The 21,747-nt window shown below is 39.0% G+C and overlaps 2 protein-coding genes across 2 annotated transcripts in view; one reads left to right on the forward strand and one right to left on the reverse strand.

Annotated features, from left to right (window-relative positions):
- The window catches only part of LOC135701830 (3'-5' ssDNA/RNA exonuclease TatD), a 48,712-nt gene extending 40,093 nt beyond the window's left edge, over positions 1-8,619 (reverse strand). Inside the window, exon 1 of the mRNA XM_065222770.1 lies at positions 7,046-8,619. Coding sequence (XP_065078842.1) covers positions 7,046-7,178 — 133 coding nt within the window. The 5' untranslated portion in view covers positions 7,179-8,619. The remainder of the gene's footprint in view (positions 1-7,045) is intronic.
- LOC135701835 (zinc finger SWIM domain-containing protein 7-like) overlaps positions 1-21,747 on the forward strand; it is a 96,600-nt gene that overhangs the window by 69,466 nt on the left and 5,387 nt on the right. The window lies entirely within an intron of this gene.

Here is a 21,747-nt window from a genome sequence, read left to right on the forward strand (position 1 = left end):
AGGGTGTTTACAAACATTACAACCTAAATATCTCCCATATAAGCAGGAATCGTGGTATAGTGTAAACAATGTTTTACATGGTTTGAGCACGAGGTCCTCTGTTACCCTGTTTAGGATTGGCAGCTATGGAAAAATGCTCTTTTACTCCATAGCAACTCAGATTTACTGTTCTACTCGTGTTTTTTAGTTAGAGGATCGGAGCGATGTGCAACCCTCTAGAATAAGCTTCTAAAAGAAACTTCTTTAAGAATCTTCTTCTGGAAGCTTATTTTAGAAACTTCTTTTAAAAGTGTTTCTATATAATCTTTTGTTAGTAGCTTATTCTAGACGCTTGCCCGTCCCTCCGGTCCTCTGAATAAAAACAAAACATTGGCAGGATAGTACATCTGAGTAGCTCCCAGGCATGTCTAAACACAACACTACACTGCATACTACCTTTTTTACACACCACCAGGCACCAGAGCATTTTTACACTCCGTACCAGTGCTCGATAGCAAACACCGAACGTAGCGATCAAGGTGCCGGTGCCCGTGTATATTTGTTTGCACCGTTGTATCAACAATCAATACGAAACTAACGATTTTAAATTGGCTCACTACTTGACTAGCTTATTGGTCCCAAGCAAACGATTAACGTACCCCATTCTAGTCGAAATTCTAGTACTACGCAATGTTTGTTCTGATTAGCTATGAAATTTTGACAGATAAAATAAGGGGTTATTGGATTTTTCTACGTTGCGAGGGGTGAATCGACTAGCTTGGGACCGAAGATAGTACCAGAGCTGAGCCAAAAATTTGAGCACGTTGAGTCGGGACCTACTAGTCTTAGAGTTACCTCTATGGTTGTATTATGCTTCGGCATACACCAAAGCCGAGTGTTTCTGACATTCGGTATACACTGGAGCCGAGCGTTTGATGTTGGAAAACACGTTTGCTACTCGCAGGAATTTTCTTTGGGTGACTTATGAAATGTCTTACACGAGGTAGCTCTTATACTCCTTTGGGATCTTCCACTTTACAAGCGCTGATAAACGAGCGTTGATCTCATAATGCCAACGTCCATGGTTCGATACCAGTCTGTGACCCCCCACTCCCCTTCATTATTTTTCATAATCGATATCTTTTTGCTAAAAGGCATAACGCAATCTCATGAGCTGGTATGTATTGTCTTTATATTAACTAATTCAGCTGATTGGTTTAATGCGATTACAGGCAATCTAATAATGATGATTTATCTCCAACAACAACAAAACAGCTCAACTGATTGAATCATAGTCGAGATATACGGGGTGTTTACATATATGCTGCATCACTAGCTCAACCAGCTCAATCAACTAGCACGAATTTCAGTTGCTCTTGAAATCTCATCCTGGTAGATGCTGACGCCCTGTTTATATTATTCTGACTATTTATAAGTACTGCATTAGTTTACTAACACCAGCACAGATGTAAAAACCCCAATAGCGGTGGGTGAATGGGCAAAACGCCCGATTTGATTTTTCATAGCTATTCCACTCTTAATTCTGGGATTTTATAAATTAAAAACGGGAATGCAATGACAATTCGCAACGGTCGTTTTGTCCCGGAGTGCATTTTGAGTTGTTTTCCCTTAAATAAAAACAACGCACTCAAGAAGGTTCGCATTCTACCATCTAGCGGCTCCGTATCGAGCAGCAAACGTGTTTTCCGAAAATTTCGGGTGCGGTATTTGCCGAAGTTAGAAACACTCGGCTTCGGTGTTCGGTGGTGCAATCCTTCTACCACTGCGATTGAGCTATGTATCAGATTGAGTTTGTCATGGTAGTCGCAGCAAGCGTTTTGTCTGTATCGTTGGTTGCTTTACACTAAAGCTGGGTTTAGACAGGGCAAGTCAATTCTCGCGTCACTTTTCAAATAGACCAATGAGAAAATCGAAGTTAGCTAGATTATTATTTAACTGTTTAGAAACAATACATTTTGCAATACGATTTTTAGTATAGGCAGTGAATAATAACGTTGAAAATTCATTAGAAACGATAAAATCACAATTTTACTTTGAATTTCATGCTACAATATAAAAAAAGCCACATTGGACGTTTTGACTAGTCAAGTTGTACATCGGACATGTTACATTGGACGATTTTTCACAATGACATAATCAATGAGTTTTATATTGGACGTTTTGTCTACATGATACTAGATTCCCTTTCACAGATTTCAGAGTAGAGTACCTAACTTTAGATTGGCCCCGCGTTTAGAAAATGAGCACCAATCATGTTAGGCAATCCGAATGACCGAAGTAACAATCATGTACCCATCATTTCAAACTGTACATTGGACAATTTTTGACCTATGATTATCTTAAATAAATGAAAGTAAATTTGGATGGATGTTTTTGTATCACATACAATGATATAAGAGCAATAGTTTGTATCGCTTAACTCGATTTGTTTACATTTGTTACTTAGGACCCTTTGAAAGGGAATTGATCAAGTCAGTTGAATTCAACTAACTTGAACGTGAATTGAACGTGTAAACCATGCCATTCAACTGACTTGATCAACTCACTTCAATTGAAAAAAGTTGAACCAGGCTCAACTTTTCAAGCCAATTGAATTCAACTGAGTTGATTTTTTGACTTGCCTGATCTAAACCCAGCTTAAGGCAAATAGACTTAAGAATTCCATAAGGCTGGACTTCTGAATAGAATAACATATATCAATTTAATAAGCCTGACTTAAGAATGATTTTCGGGTAACACGAGGTAGTTTTTATACGCCTTTAACCATTTCATTTTCCCAAGCGTTCAAAGACGAGTGGTCAACACACGGGTCCCCTAATCTCAACGTCAAATTTTCCGGTTCCAGTCTGAGCGGATTTATTATTTTTTGTCAACATTATTTTTCATAAGGCAAATCAATGAAATTCATGCTCATTTCTTATGGCTAACATTCATAGGTGTTTCTTATGGAATTCTTACGTTCTTTGGCGTTTATATGTTTGGATTCGCTAACCATGGCTGATCTCTCCCCCCCTCCCGCAGTTCTTTGGCAGCTAAAGCTATTGAACAATACAGGTGAAAATGCACGAAAGTTATGTCTCAATCTTGAAGTTGCCGGCTTCAGTATAACATGAGCATTTTTAAATCTAGTTTATTTATTTGAAATGCTCAATCGCGTTAGCTTTACGGAGGAATATTTCATTTTTTTTTTGTAAACAAATTTTACTCAATTCTAGGTCTAGTAGGGGTTGGGCCGAATACTCGCGGCTTACTCGAGGTTAGAGCGACACATTGTCGAAGGATATGATCAAAGAAGGAGCTTGGGAGTGGGGTTTCGTTGTCTCATCAGAGCGTTCTCGCCAGTATACGACCAGTAGTGTGGTTCTAGGTTCAACTTCGTCTGGAGTTCGATCGACCATGACTAGTTTCTTTGACAGATAAAAGCCATTGAAAACTCCAACTTAAAGTGCTCGAAAGTTTTTTCAACCTTTTGTCGCTTTGACTATTTGTCCATTTCGTAATCTTGTTCATTCGACCTTTTGCCTTAATTCCATTCGACCCTTTGCCTTAATTCCATTCGACCTTTTGTCCATTTTGACCTTATGTCCATTCGATCTTTTGTGCCTATGAACTTTCAGTCCATTCGATCTTGTGTCAATTCGACCTTTTGTCCTTCGAATTTGTATGATAGATTCACCGTGGAATGAGACATATGCTCTTTATTTAGGGCTACCGCTGAACTCCTAAATTGAGACAACTGGTCTTTAGCTTATATATGTAAACAACATTTCCTAATACGGTAAGAATCAAATACCCATTTATGAGTCAAATTTGACGCATTCGTGAAGAAAAGGGGCCTACATTCTATTTCATTTCTACTCAGTCTCAGGTTGAATGGTATTGCCCTCTCTTTTTCTCTCACAGAAATTTTACTGAGTTTCAGTTCAAAAGGGAACTTAATCAGTCACTGAGTAAACTCCCTTTTGAACTGCAATTGAGTAAAATTCCCGTGAGATAAAAAGAGAGGGGTATACAATTTTGCTCAGTCACTGAGTAGAAGTGAAATATACACACAGATTTTTTTGACGAGATTGGTACTACCGAGCAGCTCGGTATTTATGTTTACTGAAATCTTAGCAACAATTTTGTTTGTTAGCTGAGATCTCGGCAAAGTTCCCGTTTCTTTGCTGAATCTTGGCAAGTTTTTCACTGAGATCCAGCAAAATAAAATGCCGAGCTGCTCGATGGTGCCAATCTCGGCAAAAAGTCTAAGTGTGTATTGTACTCATTAATGGGTAAAATATTTTACCCATTAATGGGTATCAGTTACTCATTAATGGGTAACCACAGACAAACAGACGTAACTCTTTGAAAAAGTTTTTCTTGAAAAAATAGTATCTCAAAACATATGACCTCAGTAACGACATCTCTCGGGCTTCTCGCGGAAAACAAGCTTGCTCGTTAGCTCGCAAACAATATTGCATAAAAGTTCTATAGAATGTATAGAAACGTCAAAGTGATCCGATGCCAGCGCTTCGGCGAGTAGTTCGCGGAACTGATAATATTCAAATCAACCGTTAAATGCATGAACGAAGATGCACAATGAAGTGTTACGTCTGTTTGTCTGTGGGGTAACAGTTATTCATTAATGGGTAAGATTAATTATCCATTTATGAGAAGGCCCCTCGTATTATCCACCAAAAAACGATGCTGCATGAGAACAGTACAGTAGTACTTTTTCGCGAAATGGGTCAAATTTGACCCATTAATGGGTGTTTGATTCTGTCCAGAAGTATGAACGCAAACAAAAACCGTGAAATCACTGGGATGTTGAATGAAACGGTTGAGTTTACAGTTAGGTTTATTTTTGTATACGGTACGCTAAATCAAACTTATGTATTCGAGTTACGAAAAAAAAAACGGCTAACGAATTTTGAATGTGAAGAGGCATGAGATTTAAAACGGTCGCTCTAAGGTCACCGAGCCCCTCATATCACATCACACCACTTATGATCGAGTTGTTGTTGTAATCATTCAAACTCGGCACCGACGACGACGACGAGTTTCACAAAACACGATTAGCATGTGACGATGTGACTCTAAAACTCCTTAATATGAAGGGGCCTGTGATTGATCCCACGATTTTTTGCTAAATAAGCATAAACGGCTGTCTAAGGCTGCCGAAGTTCTTATAAACGTCAATCCACCAGACGCTTTCGAAAAATTTCAAAATACTACTTAGTAACTAGTAATAGGACGTTGACTCTACTCACTGCAATTATTTTCCTGGAGAGGTGCTAGTAGCGCAAAAGAGGTAAAACACCGAGTTTGTGCTATCCTACACTACGCGGCAGCAAATTCGTTTGTATTCATTCCATCATGCACATCACTCTTTTATACTTTCTACTTGCCGAGCTCACGGAAGAATGGTAGTAATATCACCGACAAACCGATATGAAACTTAAACTTAACTCTTGATCGAGAATCCATAACGGCGGATTCAAATGTGCAGCGATCCCATCTCTCAAAACCATAGAAATTTGTTATCAAGATAAAAATAATTTGCCCGGAATAGATTAGACACGAACCAGTTCATATATTTTGTATACGTGTTCGTGACTAGGATACACATTTTTCGCGAACACGGCGGCAGATGTCAGTTTTTTGCTTTGATCAGAAATTTGATGGTATTTTGTATGGTCATTCATGTCGGTTTGTCGGTGGTAATATATGAAAATGTGTTGTTTGCTTGTTGAAAATGCAATGTATATAATAAATTAATGGAGAGGAAATGTTTAAAATATTCATATATATGAATAAATGTCTAGTCGGAATGCTTTGTTTACTCCGAAAATTCGTTTTAAGTAACACTTAAAAAATGCCATCTGTTGCAATGTAACACTTTGGATCATGTCCTATTCTCGGTAAAAGGTCTGTGCTAAACCTAATGATTAATGTTTGAAAAATGGTCCACCATAACCGTTAGGTAGCAAAAAGTGAAAACACAAAACTATTGTACTGCCCCTCATGGCAAGTCCGTCCCATAGCACAAATCAGCAAGCCGAGAAAAACACGTTTTAAGTTTACTTTGTACCACTGTTTGCTGTTTTACCAAACTTTTTTAAAACAAAGCTGTTAAGTACATCCAGTATCATGGAAATATGGGTGATTAGCTACCGTTTCCATTGAAAAACTCAGTTTCGACAAAAACCCAAATGGGACCGACTGAGCGGCAGTGTAGATCTAATTTTGGACCTACTAAGCACAACCCGCCCTTTGCATCTATTTTTCTGTATATTTGCAGAAAATGGAATGTTTTCACTGCAGGTGACTTCTAAATTTATTTACCTTTCTGTAAGATTTGCAAAAGAGAAACAAATTGTGGATATATTGTTAAGAATCCAACACTGCTTCTTGACCCCAAACTCGGCCTACGGATTCTAAATTAGGCCTAATGCATTGAAACGCCATGTAATTCACTTCGTTCGGTAGCTTTGAATGGTGTATGGAGCCTTAGTAGGTTTTGTTATTAGCTACAACTTTTGTTAACAACTCAAATTCGTATCTCTTATGTATGACAAACCAGAGCGAACAGAATCCACTACTGTTTTTCAGTGAATGTATTTTACATTCACTGAAACACCAGTAACAAGTTCTGCCCGCTCTAATTCGTGATGCATAAGAGACACAGATTTGAGTTATGGGAAAAAGTTGTAGCTAATAACAAAAAAACTACTAAAGCTCTATACATCATTTTGCAGATTGCTGATGATAAAAAAAGTTAGAGGCAAATGAATGTAAAGGATTGCATGAAATGAATGTAAATGATTTTCCATGCCTGGCCCTGACATTTGTGTACCAACCTTGTACAATTTACAGTTTATAGTTCAAAAGCCTCCTTCCCTCCAGCTACGCCAAACCCCAAGTCGAAAACATTTGATTTGATTGAGTTGAGATTTTTCTCTTTGTGCACTGACTAAACATCGCCAGGCATCTTTGCTCAGTTTAATTTATGGATGGGCCTATACAGTATCATTGAAGATTGCAAATCTCAAACCACACTCACCAGAATCTTTCGCGCGTTGTATCACCGAGTCCAGGTCACGGATGTACTTTTTGTTGGTCAGGTTGGCGCCAACGTCTACCACGATCAGATTCTCGTAGCAGTGCTTCATCTCGTCCTCGTTGAGATCAGCCATTCTCGTCGTAGTTGTTAAGTGTTTTCTTGTGCTCTTGCTATAAGGTGTGTAGTTACCCTTTTACAGCCTTCTACGAGCGTGTGTTGTTTGCCTCCAGTAAGGTCGATTATGCGAATAGTCCGCTAGTTAGTAGTTTTGATCGGCGTGACGGAATGAATAAAATCTATTCGGCTGAAAGGTAAAACGTGCTACGTACTGGGCGGGCTGAAGCACTAACTAGGCGAAGCTTCACACAATCGTCATCGGTTTCATTAAACGCATCGAAGAGTATGTCTTGTTTACTTTCGCTTGAATATATTTATTGTTTTTGCTTGTACTCTTCTTCAATGCCGCGGCTTACGCTTCTGCTAGGCACCTTTTTATTTATTGCAGTATGGTTGGCGTTTTGCGTTCTCGACTATGTGTATATTTTGCACCAGAAAATGAAATTATTTTCCTTTCTTTTCGAGCTTCACTTACACAAGTACGGCGGATGGAAGGCAAAACTTATTCTGCAATGTGCGCGTGTAGTATGCAGATGCAGAATTTTAGATGCGAGATTAACGAAAAAATTTCTGGCCGTTTCCAAGGACAGAACCGCCTGTTTTTGCGTGGGTGTTCAGAGGTGATTCGAAATTTTAGGTGGAACGAGTGCACCTACACGTCCAGAGCCGCAGTGTGCCTGCACGCAGTTCAAATTCAAAGCAATTTAGAGTGACGTTTGGCCCGGAGTAGTCTATATATTAGCTTACTCGAGTTCTACACAGTCATAAATCTATAAGAATTTTTATTCAACTTTTGCCAATTATGACGACTACGAGAAAGACGACGACAACGACGGCAGCCACGGGTGGTGATACTTTTTTTTTGGCTGTTATAGACGGCACGTATTAACCACTACTACAATACGAGCAGGAACCTCAGCGCTGTCTTTGATCCAAATTGACCGATGAAGCCAAGTTCAGGAGAACAGGGCGAACACAGATGTTCCACAAAACTCAAATTTCCTTCGAATCACACCCGGAGATCTCGGTACTGGCGATCCGAGACGATTTTAGTCGCTTGCACTGATCGGAATCGCCACTGTGTACTTATCTACCTTGACGATCTTAGCCTCGTTGCACCATCTAAAACTAATCACTAGCACATAGCACACACTCACTCGGTCGTCTCAATCAAAGCCTCTCGTCGTTGGTTTTGATAACAGCGCTTGATTCACTTTGGTTTTCGGGATTCTGTTCAGTACTTTTCCCAATCACGATCCGGTTTCATCGCGCGGGTTGATAACAGCGAAGCTCTCTACGTTCTAGATTATTAGTATACTAATGGTTAGTGATATATCTATGCGCTGAGATATATACACGGTCGCGTCACGTCCCAGTCGTCAGTCTTCTAGTCTTGCTCTGTGTCGAATCTCAACTGACGGACTGTGTACCAAGTGGAAGCAAGTTTCGTTCGGTACGCTGCTCTGGTTCGTAGGTATCTGTCTCAACTACACACACCAAGCGTCACTCGCGAGCAGTAGAGATACGGCAACCGACGGCAACGATGACGACCACATGATTGTCGAAATGCTGGGAGTGTATGTACAACATGCCTACATATATCTACCCAACAACATAATACAGCATTGCCTGCGTGTATGCGGTGGGTGGTACCGTCCACCTACCGCTATTTCTCGGCTGTCATTCAACTAATTGAGCTGATTTTCTGTAGATAACTAGTTTATGGTTGACACTAATCACAAACTACAAATCAACGTAATTGGTTGAAGGAAAACTGAGAAATAGCGTTGGGTGGTCGGTACCACCCACCGCAGATATGAAGGGAATGCTGCAAAGCGTCTATAATAGGGAATGCAAAGGAAAACGTCAAAATACTATGACTATGTGTAGGTATGTTGGCGACTGGATATGTGGAAAGAGAAACTGCAAAAGAGCGCATAAAATATGTTACCCGCCCAAATGTATACGCCACGCGAAGCATAAGCACCCGTTTGCACAAGGACTAATGATGGGAAAACGGAATGAAAGGGTGTTGGCATTCAAACTGGCGGCCTACTGTATTTGATAGCGTCACTAGATATCAGGCTAAATGCGATAAAATATCTAGGTTGGCCTTTATCGCCCTCATAGGTATAAACTAAGGAGATGAGACTGAACATTGACCCACCCACTGCTACTGCAGTACACACTTAGAAATTTTTACAGAAATCTGTAAATTTTTTACTGAAATCTCAACAGCTGAACGTTCGGTAAACAGTTTCGCAGATTTCCTGTAATTTTTCACAAATATCTGTGAATTTTTCACAGATATCTGTAAATAATTACAGGAAAATTGTAAAAAAATTACCGAACGTTCAGCTGTTGAGATTTCGGTAAAATTTTACAGAAATCTGTAAAATAATCTTAGTGTGTAGTAGCACAGGAATCCGCCGAAGAGCGCGGTATCCATCCAATTGTGCTGTTTGTGATTAGGGTCAACCATAAACTTGTCACATTCAGAAAATCAACTCAATTAGCTGGAAGACAGTCGAGCAATTGCGGTTAGTGGACGGTGAATTCCTGCAATTAGAATTTTTAAAATTGCGTTAGACTTACCTATAGGGGAAACACTTCTATTGCTGCAGTACGTTAGAAACGTTTCTAATGTACCGCAACAATAGGAGTGTTTCCCCTAGCCATAGTTTTAAACAGTGCGTGTTCAGTGATTCCAAAGCCGTAAAGTTGTGCCTATTTGTGCCTAAGTCATTAATTTTAAATAAATGGTGTTTTCGGAAAATTTTTAACATAATTTTATTGTATTAATTTTTTTAATGTAAGTGAAATTAGGGGCCATCCATAAATTACGTTATTTTGATTTGTGACATATGGCGGAGGGTGCTAAGCTCAAATGTGAAATCTCATTTGCTTACGTTGCAACAAATATATAACGAAAAATTTGTTTTCTTCAACGAAATCGGATAAAACAATATTTCTCATTCAGGAACACAAACATTTTCCATCATATTTTAAAGTACAACTTTGAATTCAAGTGTTATAATTTTTTTTTTCTTGAAGAGTATGGTAGGGTAGAGAACTACTTCGGCCTAATCGCCCATTTTGGGCCTATCGAGCAGAAAACTTCAAATAAATCCATGATTTCAGAGTTAATAAGTCAATTATGCGTTTGGTACGATACTTCAGTTAATAAGCTACCGAACGAAGTCAATGAGAACGCGTGATGTGGAGGTTTGCACCCATTATTCCCAAACACAAAAGAAGCACTCCGACCGAATCAATTTTTATCTTCATCCGATAGGCCGAAGTGAATTCATTGGCGTTTCAATGCGTTAGGCTGAGTTTAGAATCTGTAGGCCGAGTTTGGCGTCAAGAAGCAGTGTTAGACTTTTGACAATATCACAACGATTGGTTTTTCTTTATCAAATCTTACGGTGCGTACGGAAAGGTAAATAAATTTGAAAGCCGTCAGTAATAATAACATTCCATTTGGTGCTAAACTGCGCTAGATTAAGAAAAACTAAGTGCGGGTTGTGTTTAATAGGCCGTACATGGGGTAGTTAACCCTATGTTGATTTGATTTATTTACATTTTTTTGTACATTTTGGACAAGTATATCAAATCAGAGAAAAATATTTTGATGTTAGTAAACCTGCTTTATGAAATATCAAATTATGATAGGGTCGACAGCAGGGGACTGGCAACCCCATATCAATCCTATACGTTTGACAGTAGGCAAGATCACGGGCCTTATTTAAATACGGCCCGCCTGACGTATACATGAAGGAAAGGGACGCAAAATCGTGTTGTAAGCAGAAAGACAAGAGCAGATGAAAGCATCAAAAACATGGCCGCCAGCCAGGCCCCTGGTCGACATCAATGCATCAATGACATCACGCTCTCGAAGTCTTGGGTTTGAATATTATCCCTGCACAATTGGCAAAGGACTATAAAATTGGTTAATGCGACTACAGGCAAATCTCCGTATCACCTCAATTTCTATAAAGGAATTTCAACTTTTGCTTCAGTCATTCGTCTCACTTCTACATATTTTGGTCTCTCCTTATGTTAATGGACTGAGAAAAACTGGCTTTAAATTATGAATATAGGTTTTTATAAGTGGAATTTCAGCATATCCCGATTAGCAATTTCCCAATTTTTCCGGTTTTTTTTCCCGGAATTTTGGGAGCATTCCCGGTAGTGCGATGTACAGTTTATTGGTTAAGTACTTGAGAGTTGTCGGTACAGTTTTGAGCGTGATTGATTTTTAAGTAACCTATAGACGAGTGCACGGATGGATTTGAGTTCACTCACTCGACAAAAAGTGACACAACAGCGGGGCCCTGTTTACTAAAAATGAACACATGAATAATACTCACGTAATATTTGAAACGGGTCTATCAACTTATGTACACAAAACTTGTTAAGCCTTTTTCGCGCGAACCGAGTACGCTCACGCAAACTAACAACACCCTCGGGCAGAGGAAACTCTCCCCTTCCCGATAGTGCTCTTGGTTTGCGTGGGCGTACTTCGGTTCTCGTCAAAAGGACCTAGCAAATTATTTACAAAAGTTGATAGGCACTTTTCGAATGTTACGCGAGTATTATTCATGTGTTCATTTTTAGTAAACAGGGCCCCGCTGTTGTGTCACTTTTTGTCGAGTGAGTGAACTCAAATCCATCCGAGCACTCGTCTATATGAAAATTGAATTTCCTGATGTAAAATGAACCAAATATGCTGAAATTTTGCTTATTGATAATCAAGACACAGTTCTTTCATATGGATTAAATTTTACTAAAATCCGTTCAGTACAAAAAAAAAGTTTTACCTGTTTTATTTTTTTTTCGCCGTCTGAAAAAAATAACAAGGTTAAAGGCTTTTGGTCGATCTGGGTTTTCACTCTGCGGATAAAAGTATATAAGCTATTTCTTTTGAATTCTTCTCAATAGATTATATAGGGCTAATGTCGGCTTCGGTACCCATTGATTGTTCTCTGAGTCAAGAATATTTCAACTTTATCAACTTATGCGTTGCATTTCCAAATACTTGTATATTAACCTATTTTAAATCATAAACAATTTTTGTTTCCTCATTTACTTGGTATTCTGTTCAAAATAATCATGGGATTCTCCTTAAACTCACAAGAAAATACCCTTGGAACTCTTCTTATGTCTTGGAATCCTCTTGAGAACTCCCTTCTCTATGAATTTCCTCAGAATCCTCTATTTATTTTTTTATAGTACTACCCTGAGAATTCAATCCCTTAGACAGTTATCTCAAAATTTAAATCAAAACTCTTGGCATAAATTTTAGTATGTATAGGCTAGACTAGGCTGGACTAGAGAACTTTCTTCAGGAATCCACCTGAGTCGATTTATTTTAAAATTATCCTTAGAACACTTTTTAAATTCTCTTTATCAGTGGCGTCCCGTAACCTCACTTTTTACCTGTGCACCAACTTTCAAAACCAAATTTAATGCCATATTCATACTCGAATCGGTTGAAAAATATACTTAATCTTCTAAATTACTCGATATTTATCCATTGCAAGCAATATTTTGATAATTGGTTATGTTTTGAGAGTTGGTGCATAGGTAGATTGAGGTTAAGGAAACGTGAGTATTATTCTCAATCCCATATTTAAAAAAAATCTAAATATATTATCTTGAAGATTTTTATAAGTCTCGAAAAATCATAGCCTAATGCTTCTTAAATATTGCCAAAACCTCACAATCTTGGAAATTTCCTTAAACCGATTTTTTAAGATTTCTGTTAGTACAAACTACGGAGTATTCAAACATTTAATTACTCCGAGATTTTCAATAATTTTCTATAGATCTCATATTTCTTAAACAATTACTTGATTAAATCTCCCACTCTTTACAATTCCATCGGCGTTCGGCCTAGTGACCATAAACATATTCCATGATTAAGCTGCTTAGTAAGTTTGGGGCTTTGCAAACTTCAGAGGTCTCGAGCTTAGAAAAGTAATGCAATTTTTTAAGGTATCTCGATAATATAATTTACTTGTTGTATATTTTAAACAATCACACCACGTTTTAGGCCTAAGGCTAAACATCTCTTAAATAAAGTTAAAAAAAAAACACGTTTCAGGATCAGTTGACTAACATGCTGGACTGAAAGATTCATAATTATTATTAGCTGTCCCATAAGTGCTTGATGGCTATAAAACATATATCTTTATTCTTCTTCTTCTTCATTTTCTTATTCTTATTCTTCTCATTCCAAGCTTATTGCATAGCTTAGCTCATATTAGCTTATTGCGAGCTCTCAACATAGTGTTCTAGATGCACTTCCACAGTTATTAATTGAGAGGGTTAGAAGAAAAGGGGTGTAAGTGACTTTGATCGATTCTCTTCATCGACTCTCTCTTTCGTTAATTATTCAGCTGTAAACACATTCCTTGATTCTTGTGCCATTCTGGATGCTAGATGAGAACCTCTTTTATCAAACTATGTGGCAGAAATAGCGCAAAATCTGTTTATAAAGCTGTGGCTATCACAAGAAAAAGTTGATGAAGAGAATCAATCAAAGTCACTTACACCCCTTTATTTCTAACCCCCTCAATTGAGAGCTTTCGATGGCTGTGCCATTTATGCATTAGTATAATTGTGTGGCAATTACAATCGCAACTCTATGCCCAGGGAAGTGGAGAAATGTTGCAACCCAAAAAATTCCTAGACTGAACCGAGAATCGAACCCAGCCACCTCTAGCATAGTCTTGCTTTGTAACTGCGCTGTTATCGACTGAGCTACGGGAGGCGTATATATAATGGATCATATATATCGTAAAGATCAATGGTTTTCGTTTTTGAAGATATCAAACGAGCCATTTAACTTCAAATTTGGAAATTCATTAGCCACCTTAAAAAATTTCTCCTCTAAATTATCCATAAAATTCACTTGAAATTCTCCTTAGAATTGTCCAGAATTTATTCTTGGGATGCCCTTGGAATGGATCACATCATTCGAGTAGTTTAAAATGACGTATCTTACCACTCTAACTTTGCCTTGCAACATTATTTTAAGATTTTGTCTTCTAGACCCTCGATAAAATTGGGTCTTATGTATGCTCTCCTCTCTAAAATATGAGTTATAAGCTGCCTAATGTTTTAATAATCTCTGGTACAAGGTCGTCCTAAAGCTGCTCAACTATGCGATTAATTTACTTAAAACTATTATGGGAACTCCTTTCAAAATGTCAGCATGTTGAGGTTTCGTCAGCATGTTGAGGTACAACTTCCTGGCACGGGTTTTGGCGGACTTGTTCTGCTTCTCGTCGCGATTAGGGGCCTTTTGTACCTTGAACGTTCGAAGCCCAGCCTTAGTTTTGGCCTTCTGGACAAAACTTCGGCTTAGGTGCAGCTTCTTAGCCACATCCCTAACGGAGGCGTTCGGATTTCGGTTGAAGGCTCCAACTACGCGGTTGTGATTTTTGGTGTTGTACGGAATACTTTTTCCTTCACTTCTGGGCTTCCGATCGGTGGTCAACCGTTCCTCGAACCGCTTAATCACTCGCGACACCGTGGAATTCGCGATTCCTAACGTTTTAGCGATGGAACGATGCGAGAGATCATTGTTCTCGTGATGAATGCGCAAGATTTTATCACGCACGAGCTGTTCTTTCGACTCCATTTCCGCGAGTTTTGATCACAGGACTTTAAAACTTGCAGGATGTAAATAATGCACTATGAACTAAATCCACCCAAATTTTCATTAAATTCTACCCAACGGTTAAAAAGTTAGAGCAATTTCATAGTGTGGCAATTTCATCGTGGACACCCTTTAAATCCTCTTTACAATTGTCATGGAATTTTACACAGAGCTTCTTAACAATTCTACTCTGAACTCACACAATTGCTTTCGAGTTCTAGTTAAAACTCTCTTTCCAATGCTCCCTTGAAAACTTTCTCTGAACTACCTCTTAAATTCAAACTGAAATCTTCTCAAGTTCCTATGGAAGTTTCAAAAAAGTTCTCTTAAAATTTCTTTAAAGTGATTTATCCTCAACATCCACCCTAATAAACTGGTACCATACACTAACGATATCATAGATGGTTCGTCCATACCACATAAAATTGGGATGATATCCCGAATTGGTGGTTAGGCGCTTCTTATGGTTATTGTTTATGCGGGCAGTCCAAGGGTCTCTATTTTTGTAATCAGCAGTTATGCAAGGAAATTCTTTCATCATTGTTGCAATTGATTCATGAAACCGGTGGTGCCTTGCTAGGCAACTTAGTATCGATATGCCTTGGTAAATAAGTTCGAATGCAAAGTAAACACACTGGGGTATATACTAGTGATGATTGGTGTATTGCGGTTTGACGTGTTATTGTTGTTGTCGTTTGTGCGGTATACAGTCATGAGCTTAAAAAATGTGTGAAAAAATTAGCTGTATTAATAATTCGGTAGAAATGTATACGGAACTAAAGTCGACGTACACTCTATGTCGATTTGATCAAAGTAGGCTATGCTTCGTATATTTGAAAACCCAGAACTCGTGGCTTTTCATTCCCAGGAGCTCCAAGAGGTAAGTAATAATTTAGCTGCAAGCTACAGCGTTGGGGGATTCCCCTTTGAACCAGGTGGAAATTCACATTGTTGTCAGTAGTTTAGTTCAGTATTCGAGAGTAAACAGTAGTGTGGAATTCTGTATAATATAATTCAGCAACAATTCCGGATTACCTGTGGCCAATCCCCAGAAGTGAGAGAAACACAGAATCAAACAAACAAAATTACCAAATATTATATAGGGGAAATGGATGTAATGTCGGCCTAAATGTCCCTAATTTGGGGCCATGCATAAATTCAGCAATCGACTAAATTTTCAATTGCTACCAAAAATATCCACTAGTACCGTCCCAATGATACGTTCATCTAGATAAAATTGATATATAGCTGATTTTTTGCGATGGGCCCAATCTTAGATCCATAGGCCAACATTAGAGCCATTTCCCTATCCAAATATTTTGCAGTTGGTCAAAAATTACCCTTTAAAATTTCGCTCGTTTTGACAAATGAAAAATAAATACTTTTACGTCAATCAAAAGCAGTATTTTCTATCACACTTTTTAAACTTTAAAGATTAATAAGCCGTTAATAAATTGAACAAGGAATGTAAGAAATATGTTTTTTTTTTAAATCTAGTTCGTTTATTTGGAAGGCTTAATCGCGTTAGCTTTACGGAGCCGATAATTCATTGTTCACTGTGTGTAACAAAATTCACTTAATTCTATGTCTAGTAGGAGTTGGGCCGATTACTCGCGGCTTACTCGAGGTTAGAAGGGTACATTTTCGAATAATAGGATCAGGGGAGGAGCTTGGGGTAGGGTTTCGTTGTCTCATCAGAGCGTTGTCGCCAGTATGAACGGTAGTGCTGTTCTAGCTTCGTCTGGAGTTCGACCGGCTATGGTGGGTGACCAGTGGGCGACGATGAGACTCATCGAGACGGGGGGACAAGACAAACAAAAACTAATAAAGAGAGACAAAAGGCAAAAGGAATTAAATTCTTATACTAGACATTTGAAGAAAAACATAAACGGACTGCATGTTGGAAATCATCCCCAATGCGAAGTTGATTGCTGCCAGCAACAAGTTTGCGGAAGGCGCTAGAGTTTTTATTGAAGACACCGAAGCCAGTGGATCCATTGAGACGGGACCCGTCTGTAAAATATCTTTTCATGCAATTGACTTGTTGGTACTTTTCAATAAAAATACGCGGAATAATAATAGGTCGAAGCTGATCGGGAATCCCATGAGTTGCTTGTTTCATGGTCAGATCATATTCAATTGAGGAACTGCGATTGGTGAAGTGAACACGGTCTGGAGTGTAACAAGGAAGACACATATCTGATGATATGTAGTGGTGGTAGATTCTCATAAATCAAGATTGTGTGTTCAGCCCAAGAATTTCTTCAAAATTTGCAATTATAAGTGTGTTCGTCACTCCGCATTTGATTAATATTCTGAGAGAGAGCTCCCAGAAACGGTTCTGGAGGGGTGTTACTCCTGCCAGAACCTCGAGACTCATGTTATGCGTTGAGTGCATACAGCCAAGAGCAATACGCAGACAACGATATTGAATTCGTTCCAATTTTATTAGGTGACATTTTCTTGCCGAGAGAGAGCAGAAAGAGCCGTACTCTAGAACAGAGAGAATAGTTGTTTTATAAAGCGTTATGAGGTCTCCCGGATGAGCACCCCACCATGTGCCGCAAATTGAACGGAGAAAGTTGATCCTCTGCTGACATTTTTGCTTCAAATACGTAATATGGGCATTCCAAGTGCACTTTGAATCAAACCAGACCCCAAGGTACTTGAAAGACAATGACTGGGTAATGTTTCTGCCCAAAAGATTAAGCTGCATTTAGGCTGGGTACCGCTTTCGAGTAAACACTACCAGTTCAGTTTTCTGCGGCGAGAATTCGATCCCTAGATTCATAGCCCAAGAAGACAAGTTACCTAAGGAATTTTGCAATGGTCCTTGCAAGTTCACGGCATGTGGACCTCTTACGGAAACCACACCGTCATCTGCAAGTTGTCTTAGCGTGCATTGTTCTGCCAAACAGTTGTCGATATCTTTGACATAAAAGTTATAAAGAAGAGGGCTGAGACATGAGCCTTGGGGCAGGCCCATGTAGCTAATTCTGGAAGTTGTCAGTTGTCCAAGGGAAAAGTTCATTTGCTTTTCTGACAACAAATTGTACAAGAAATTATTTAAAATTCCAGAAAGTCCACATCTGTGCAGATTGTCTGACAGAATTTCAATGGAAACTGAATCAAAAGCCCCCTTAATGTCCAAGAATACTGAAGCCAATTGCTCCTTGTGCGCAAAGACCAGTTGAATATCTATGGAAAGCAGCGCTAGACAATCGTTTGTTCCTTTGCTCTTGCGGAACCCAAACTGTGTATTTGATAGCAAGCTATTTGATTCGACCCACTGATTGAGTTGCCGAAGGATCATTTTCTCCAACAATTTCCTAATGCACGAAAGCATAGCAATCGGACGGTATGAGTTATGGTCAGACGCTAGTTTGCCAGGTTTTTTAATGGCTATTACTTTGACCTGTCTCCATTCAGGCGGTACAATTTTGTTTTCTAGCAAGGAATTGAATAAATCTAGCAAGCGTCTTTTAGCGATATCTGGGAGATTTTTCAGAAGAGTGAATTTAATCATATCGCTTCCCGGTGAGGAGTTGTTCGATGAAAGAAGAGCCATAGAGAAATCCAGCATTGAGAATGGTCTATCCAGAGAGCCGCCGCTAGGAGACGCTTCTCGAAGAATATTTTGTGCTGGAACTGAGTCCGGACAGACCTTTTTAGCGAAATCGAATATCCATCGGTTGGAGTATTCTTCACTCTCATTGAAAGATGAGCGGTTACGCATGTTGCGAGCCACCCAGGTGTTCATTGAGGTTTCTCGTGAGAGTCCCTCGACGAAATTGCGCCAATAACCGCGTTTTTTTTGCTTTGATTAATTGTTTCAGCTTTGTCTCAAGCTTTGAATATTCCTCGAAGTAAGTGGAGGTTTTGTGTCTACGAAAAGCTTTGAAAGCATCAGATTTTTCTACATACAATTTTATGCATTCTTCGTCGCAACCAGGTGTGGCTGGTCTCCTTTTAAGGGTGCACTTGGAACTTTTCTTTTTTGTGCTTCCAGTGAGCTTTTGTAAATCAAATCGGCTAGGAATCGATATTCTTCCAATGGTGGAAGCGCATCTATTGATTCGACAACGATTGTCACCGTCGTTGCATATTTCTGCCAGTCGATGTTCCTTGCAAGATCAAATGGAACCCGAGATGGTTCTGCAGAGTGAGGGCCACACTTTATTGAAATGATGATTGGCAAATGATCGCTACCATGGGGATCATTGATAACCTTCCACTGACAATCCAATGATAGCGATCTTGAACACAAAGATATGTCGAGTCGGCTTTCTCGAGCCGGAGGTTTTGCTATACGTGTCGCTTCACCAGTGTTCAAAATAGTCAAATTGAAATCGTCACATAAATCGTAAAAAATAGCCGCTCTATTGTCGTCATATAGATCGCCCCACCCAGTACCATGGGAGTTCATATCACACAGAATTAATACTGGGGATGGAAGAATCGAAACTACACAGTTCGAAAAAGCAGCGTAAATTTCTGTTCAATATGATGCACATAAATGGAGCGTCACATATCATAGATGTTTACATTATAAATCGTGTAAAGTTGTGATACAATTCATGAAAAGTTGCAAATATTGTATACAAAAGCCCATCTTTGTAAACAACATTGCTTACAAGTTGCTTCTTTGCGTGAAATGAAATACAAGTTTACATGAATGAATTTTACATCACAATTAAAATTCAGAATTTTTTGCTGTGTAGATTCCAGAGTTGACTACGGCTAATGGAGGTTCTTGGTGGAACGTATACTGAAGCTATGCAAAGATCTTTGTTCTTCACATTTATTTGGCAAGCAACGATTTCGACGCCGGATAGAGCAGGAAGGGAAGTTTTGTAGAAAGGGTAGCACTTTTTGATCCCTAAAAGTACTCCTCCATAAGAATCGTCTCTATCCAGGCGTATAATGTTAAAATCGTAGAAGTTGAGTTCTTTATCGGAAGAAAGCCATGTTTCACAGAGAGCAAATATATCACAATCAGAATTGTGAAGTAAAAATTTGAACCAGTCTAGTTTAGGCACTAGACTACGGCAGTTCCACTGTAGCACCGTGATCATATCTTCAACCTCGTTCGACGAATTATCCATCGAAAGATATGATTGATGCAAGGAGGGGCCATGAAACAGTCAATTGCTTAAGATATGATTCTAACGTTGGAAGCAAGGCAGAAACTAAGCTTCCTAGAGGGTCTTGTATGTTGAACATGTTTAATATGAATTCCATAATGTCCGAAAAAGCTAGCAAACCTCGTTCGGACTTGGATTTCTTTTGAGAAGTTTGAGGAGCAGCTTTTTTATTTTTTTATCTTTGTTGGGCAATGGCGGAAAATTTTTGCTGCATCCAGGGATTGGATCAACAGGAGCCTTCGGTTTTGTTTTTTCATCCCCATTACCCTGGGAATTTGGCAATCGTCTGGAGGTGACTTTAGTTTTCTTACGGCGCACTTTCGGGGAGGGGCATTTTCTTTTTGAGGAACCGTCCATTTTTGAAGGTGCGTTTACCACCGTAGAATCACCTTCATCGGATGAGTCAGAGTCCGATTCTTCAGCTGACAAAACCGAAAATTGGTTTGCATCTTGGACGCCTGATGCAGCCTTCAACATTTGAGCATATGTCTGCTTGGAGCGTCCAGAGGTTGAACGCTGCACTTTATCGGAGTGCTGTTTGTACATCGGGCACTCCTGCAAGGGGTGAGGATTCTCGCCACAGTAAGCGCATTTTACTGATTCTTTGTGGCAAGAATCCTCTTTGTGGTTTTCACCACATTTGCCACAACGAGTTTTGTTGCCGCAATGGCTGGCCGAGTGTCCCAGCCTTTTGCAGTTGGTACAATTATATACCCTCTGTACAAACAGTCGCACCGGAAAAAAAGCACCATCAATTTTAACAAAGTTTGGGAGAACTGAACCTGTGAAAGTCACCCGGAACGAGTCTGAATGTTTATAAACTTTTTTACCGTCTAGCAAAGATGTTGAATGCAGTTGCCTTACATCCAGTATCTTCACTAGCGCGGTAGCGAATGTCGAGTTTTTAAAAGTTCCCGAGGCATGTTTCAAGTCCTCGACAGTCAGACTCGCGTCGGAAACCACGACTTCTATCTCCACATCTCGAGAAGGGATGTAGATGTTATACTCAACACTAAAAAGCTCGTGTTCAGCAATTTTATTTGCCACATCATAAGTCGGTGCTTCTACACGCAGTTTGTTGAATCTTTCTTTGTGTACCAAGATTCCCGGATACTTACGCAGCAAGTCTCTCGTTATGTCGAGAGTTTTCAAAGGTTTATTTTTGGGCCGAAAAAAGACAACCCATGGTCCTTTCGAAGACGGTTGATAGTATCTGGTTCGCGTAACGTAGGTATCGGAACACAACGTTCTTTATACGATGCTTGGTTCATGAATTATGAATTATCAAAGTACGTGAAAATCCGAAAACTTCAACTATGTATAATTTAAAAACCAACCACCCGGAAATAAAAACAAAAAAGTTTTTTTAGAAGACTTGAACAATTAAAATCCAGGGAAAATTTCTCAGACTAGAAATATTTTCAATGATCAATACATGCACAATTTCTTCAAGGTTCTGTGACGTATTTCTGTTTCAAGGTTACGTAGTTAGAAAAATTTTGAAGATCGCGGACTTATTTTTTTTTATTAAATGACAAGATTTTGGATCTTGAGTTTCTACAAATAAAGAAACTTATACATATTTTAATCATCTAAACCTCATCATCAAATTATCAATTTCTGAATTAACTATGTCAATTATTTCTAGATTTCCGCAAGATTACTCTTCATAGGATATGTATGCATTTTTCTCAATAATTTCCTTAGAATCATCTCTAGATGTATTCAGAGTTGCTTTCAGGATTCCCCTGAATAATGATTATGATTCTCTC

The sequence above is a fragment of the Ochlerotatus camptorhynchus genome, unplaced genomic scaffold (assembly GCF_037179485.1).
Source record: "Ochlerotatus camptorhynchus isolate MF236.1 unplaced genomic scaffold, CSIRO-AGI_Acam_v1.1 ptg000177l, whole genome shotgun sequence".
Classification (NCBI taxonomy): Eukaryota; Metazoa; Arthropoda; class Insecta; order Diptera; family Culicidae; genus Ochlerotatus; species Ochlerotatus camptorhynchus.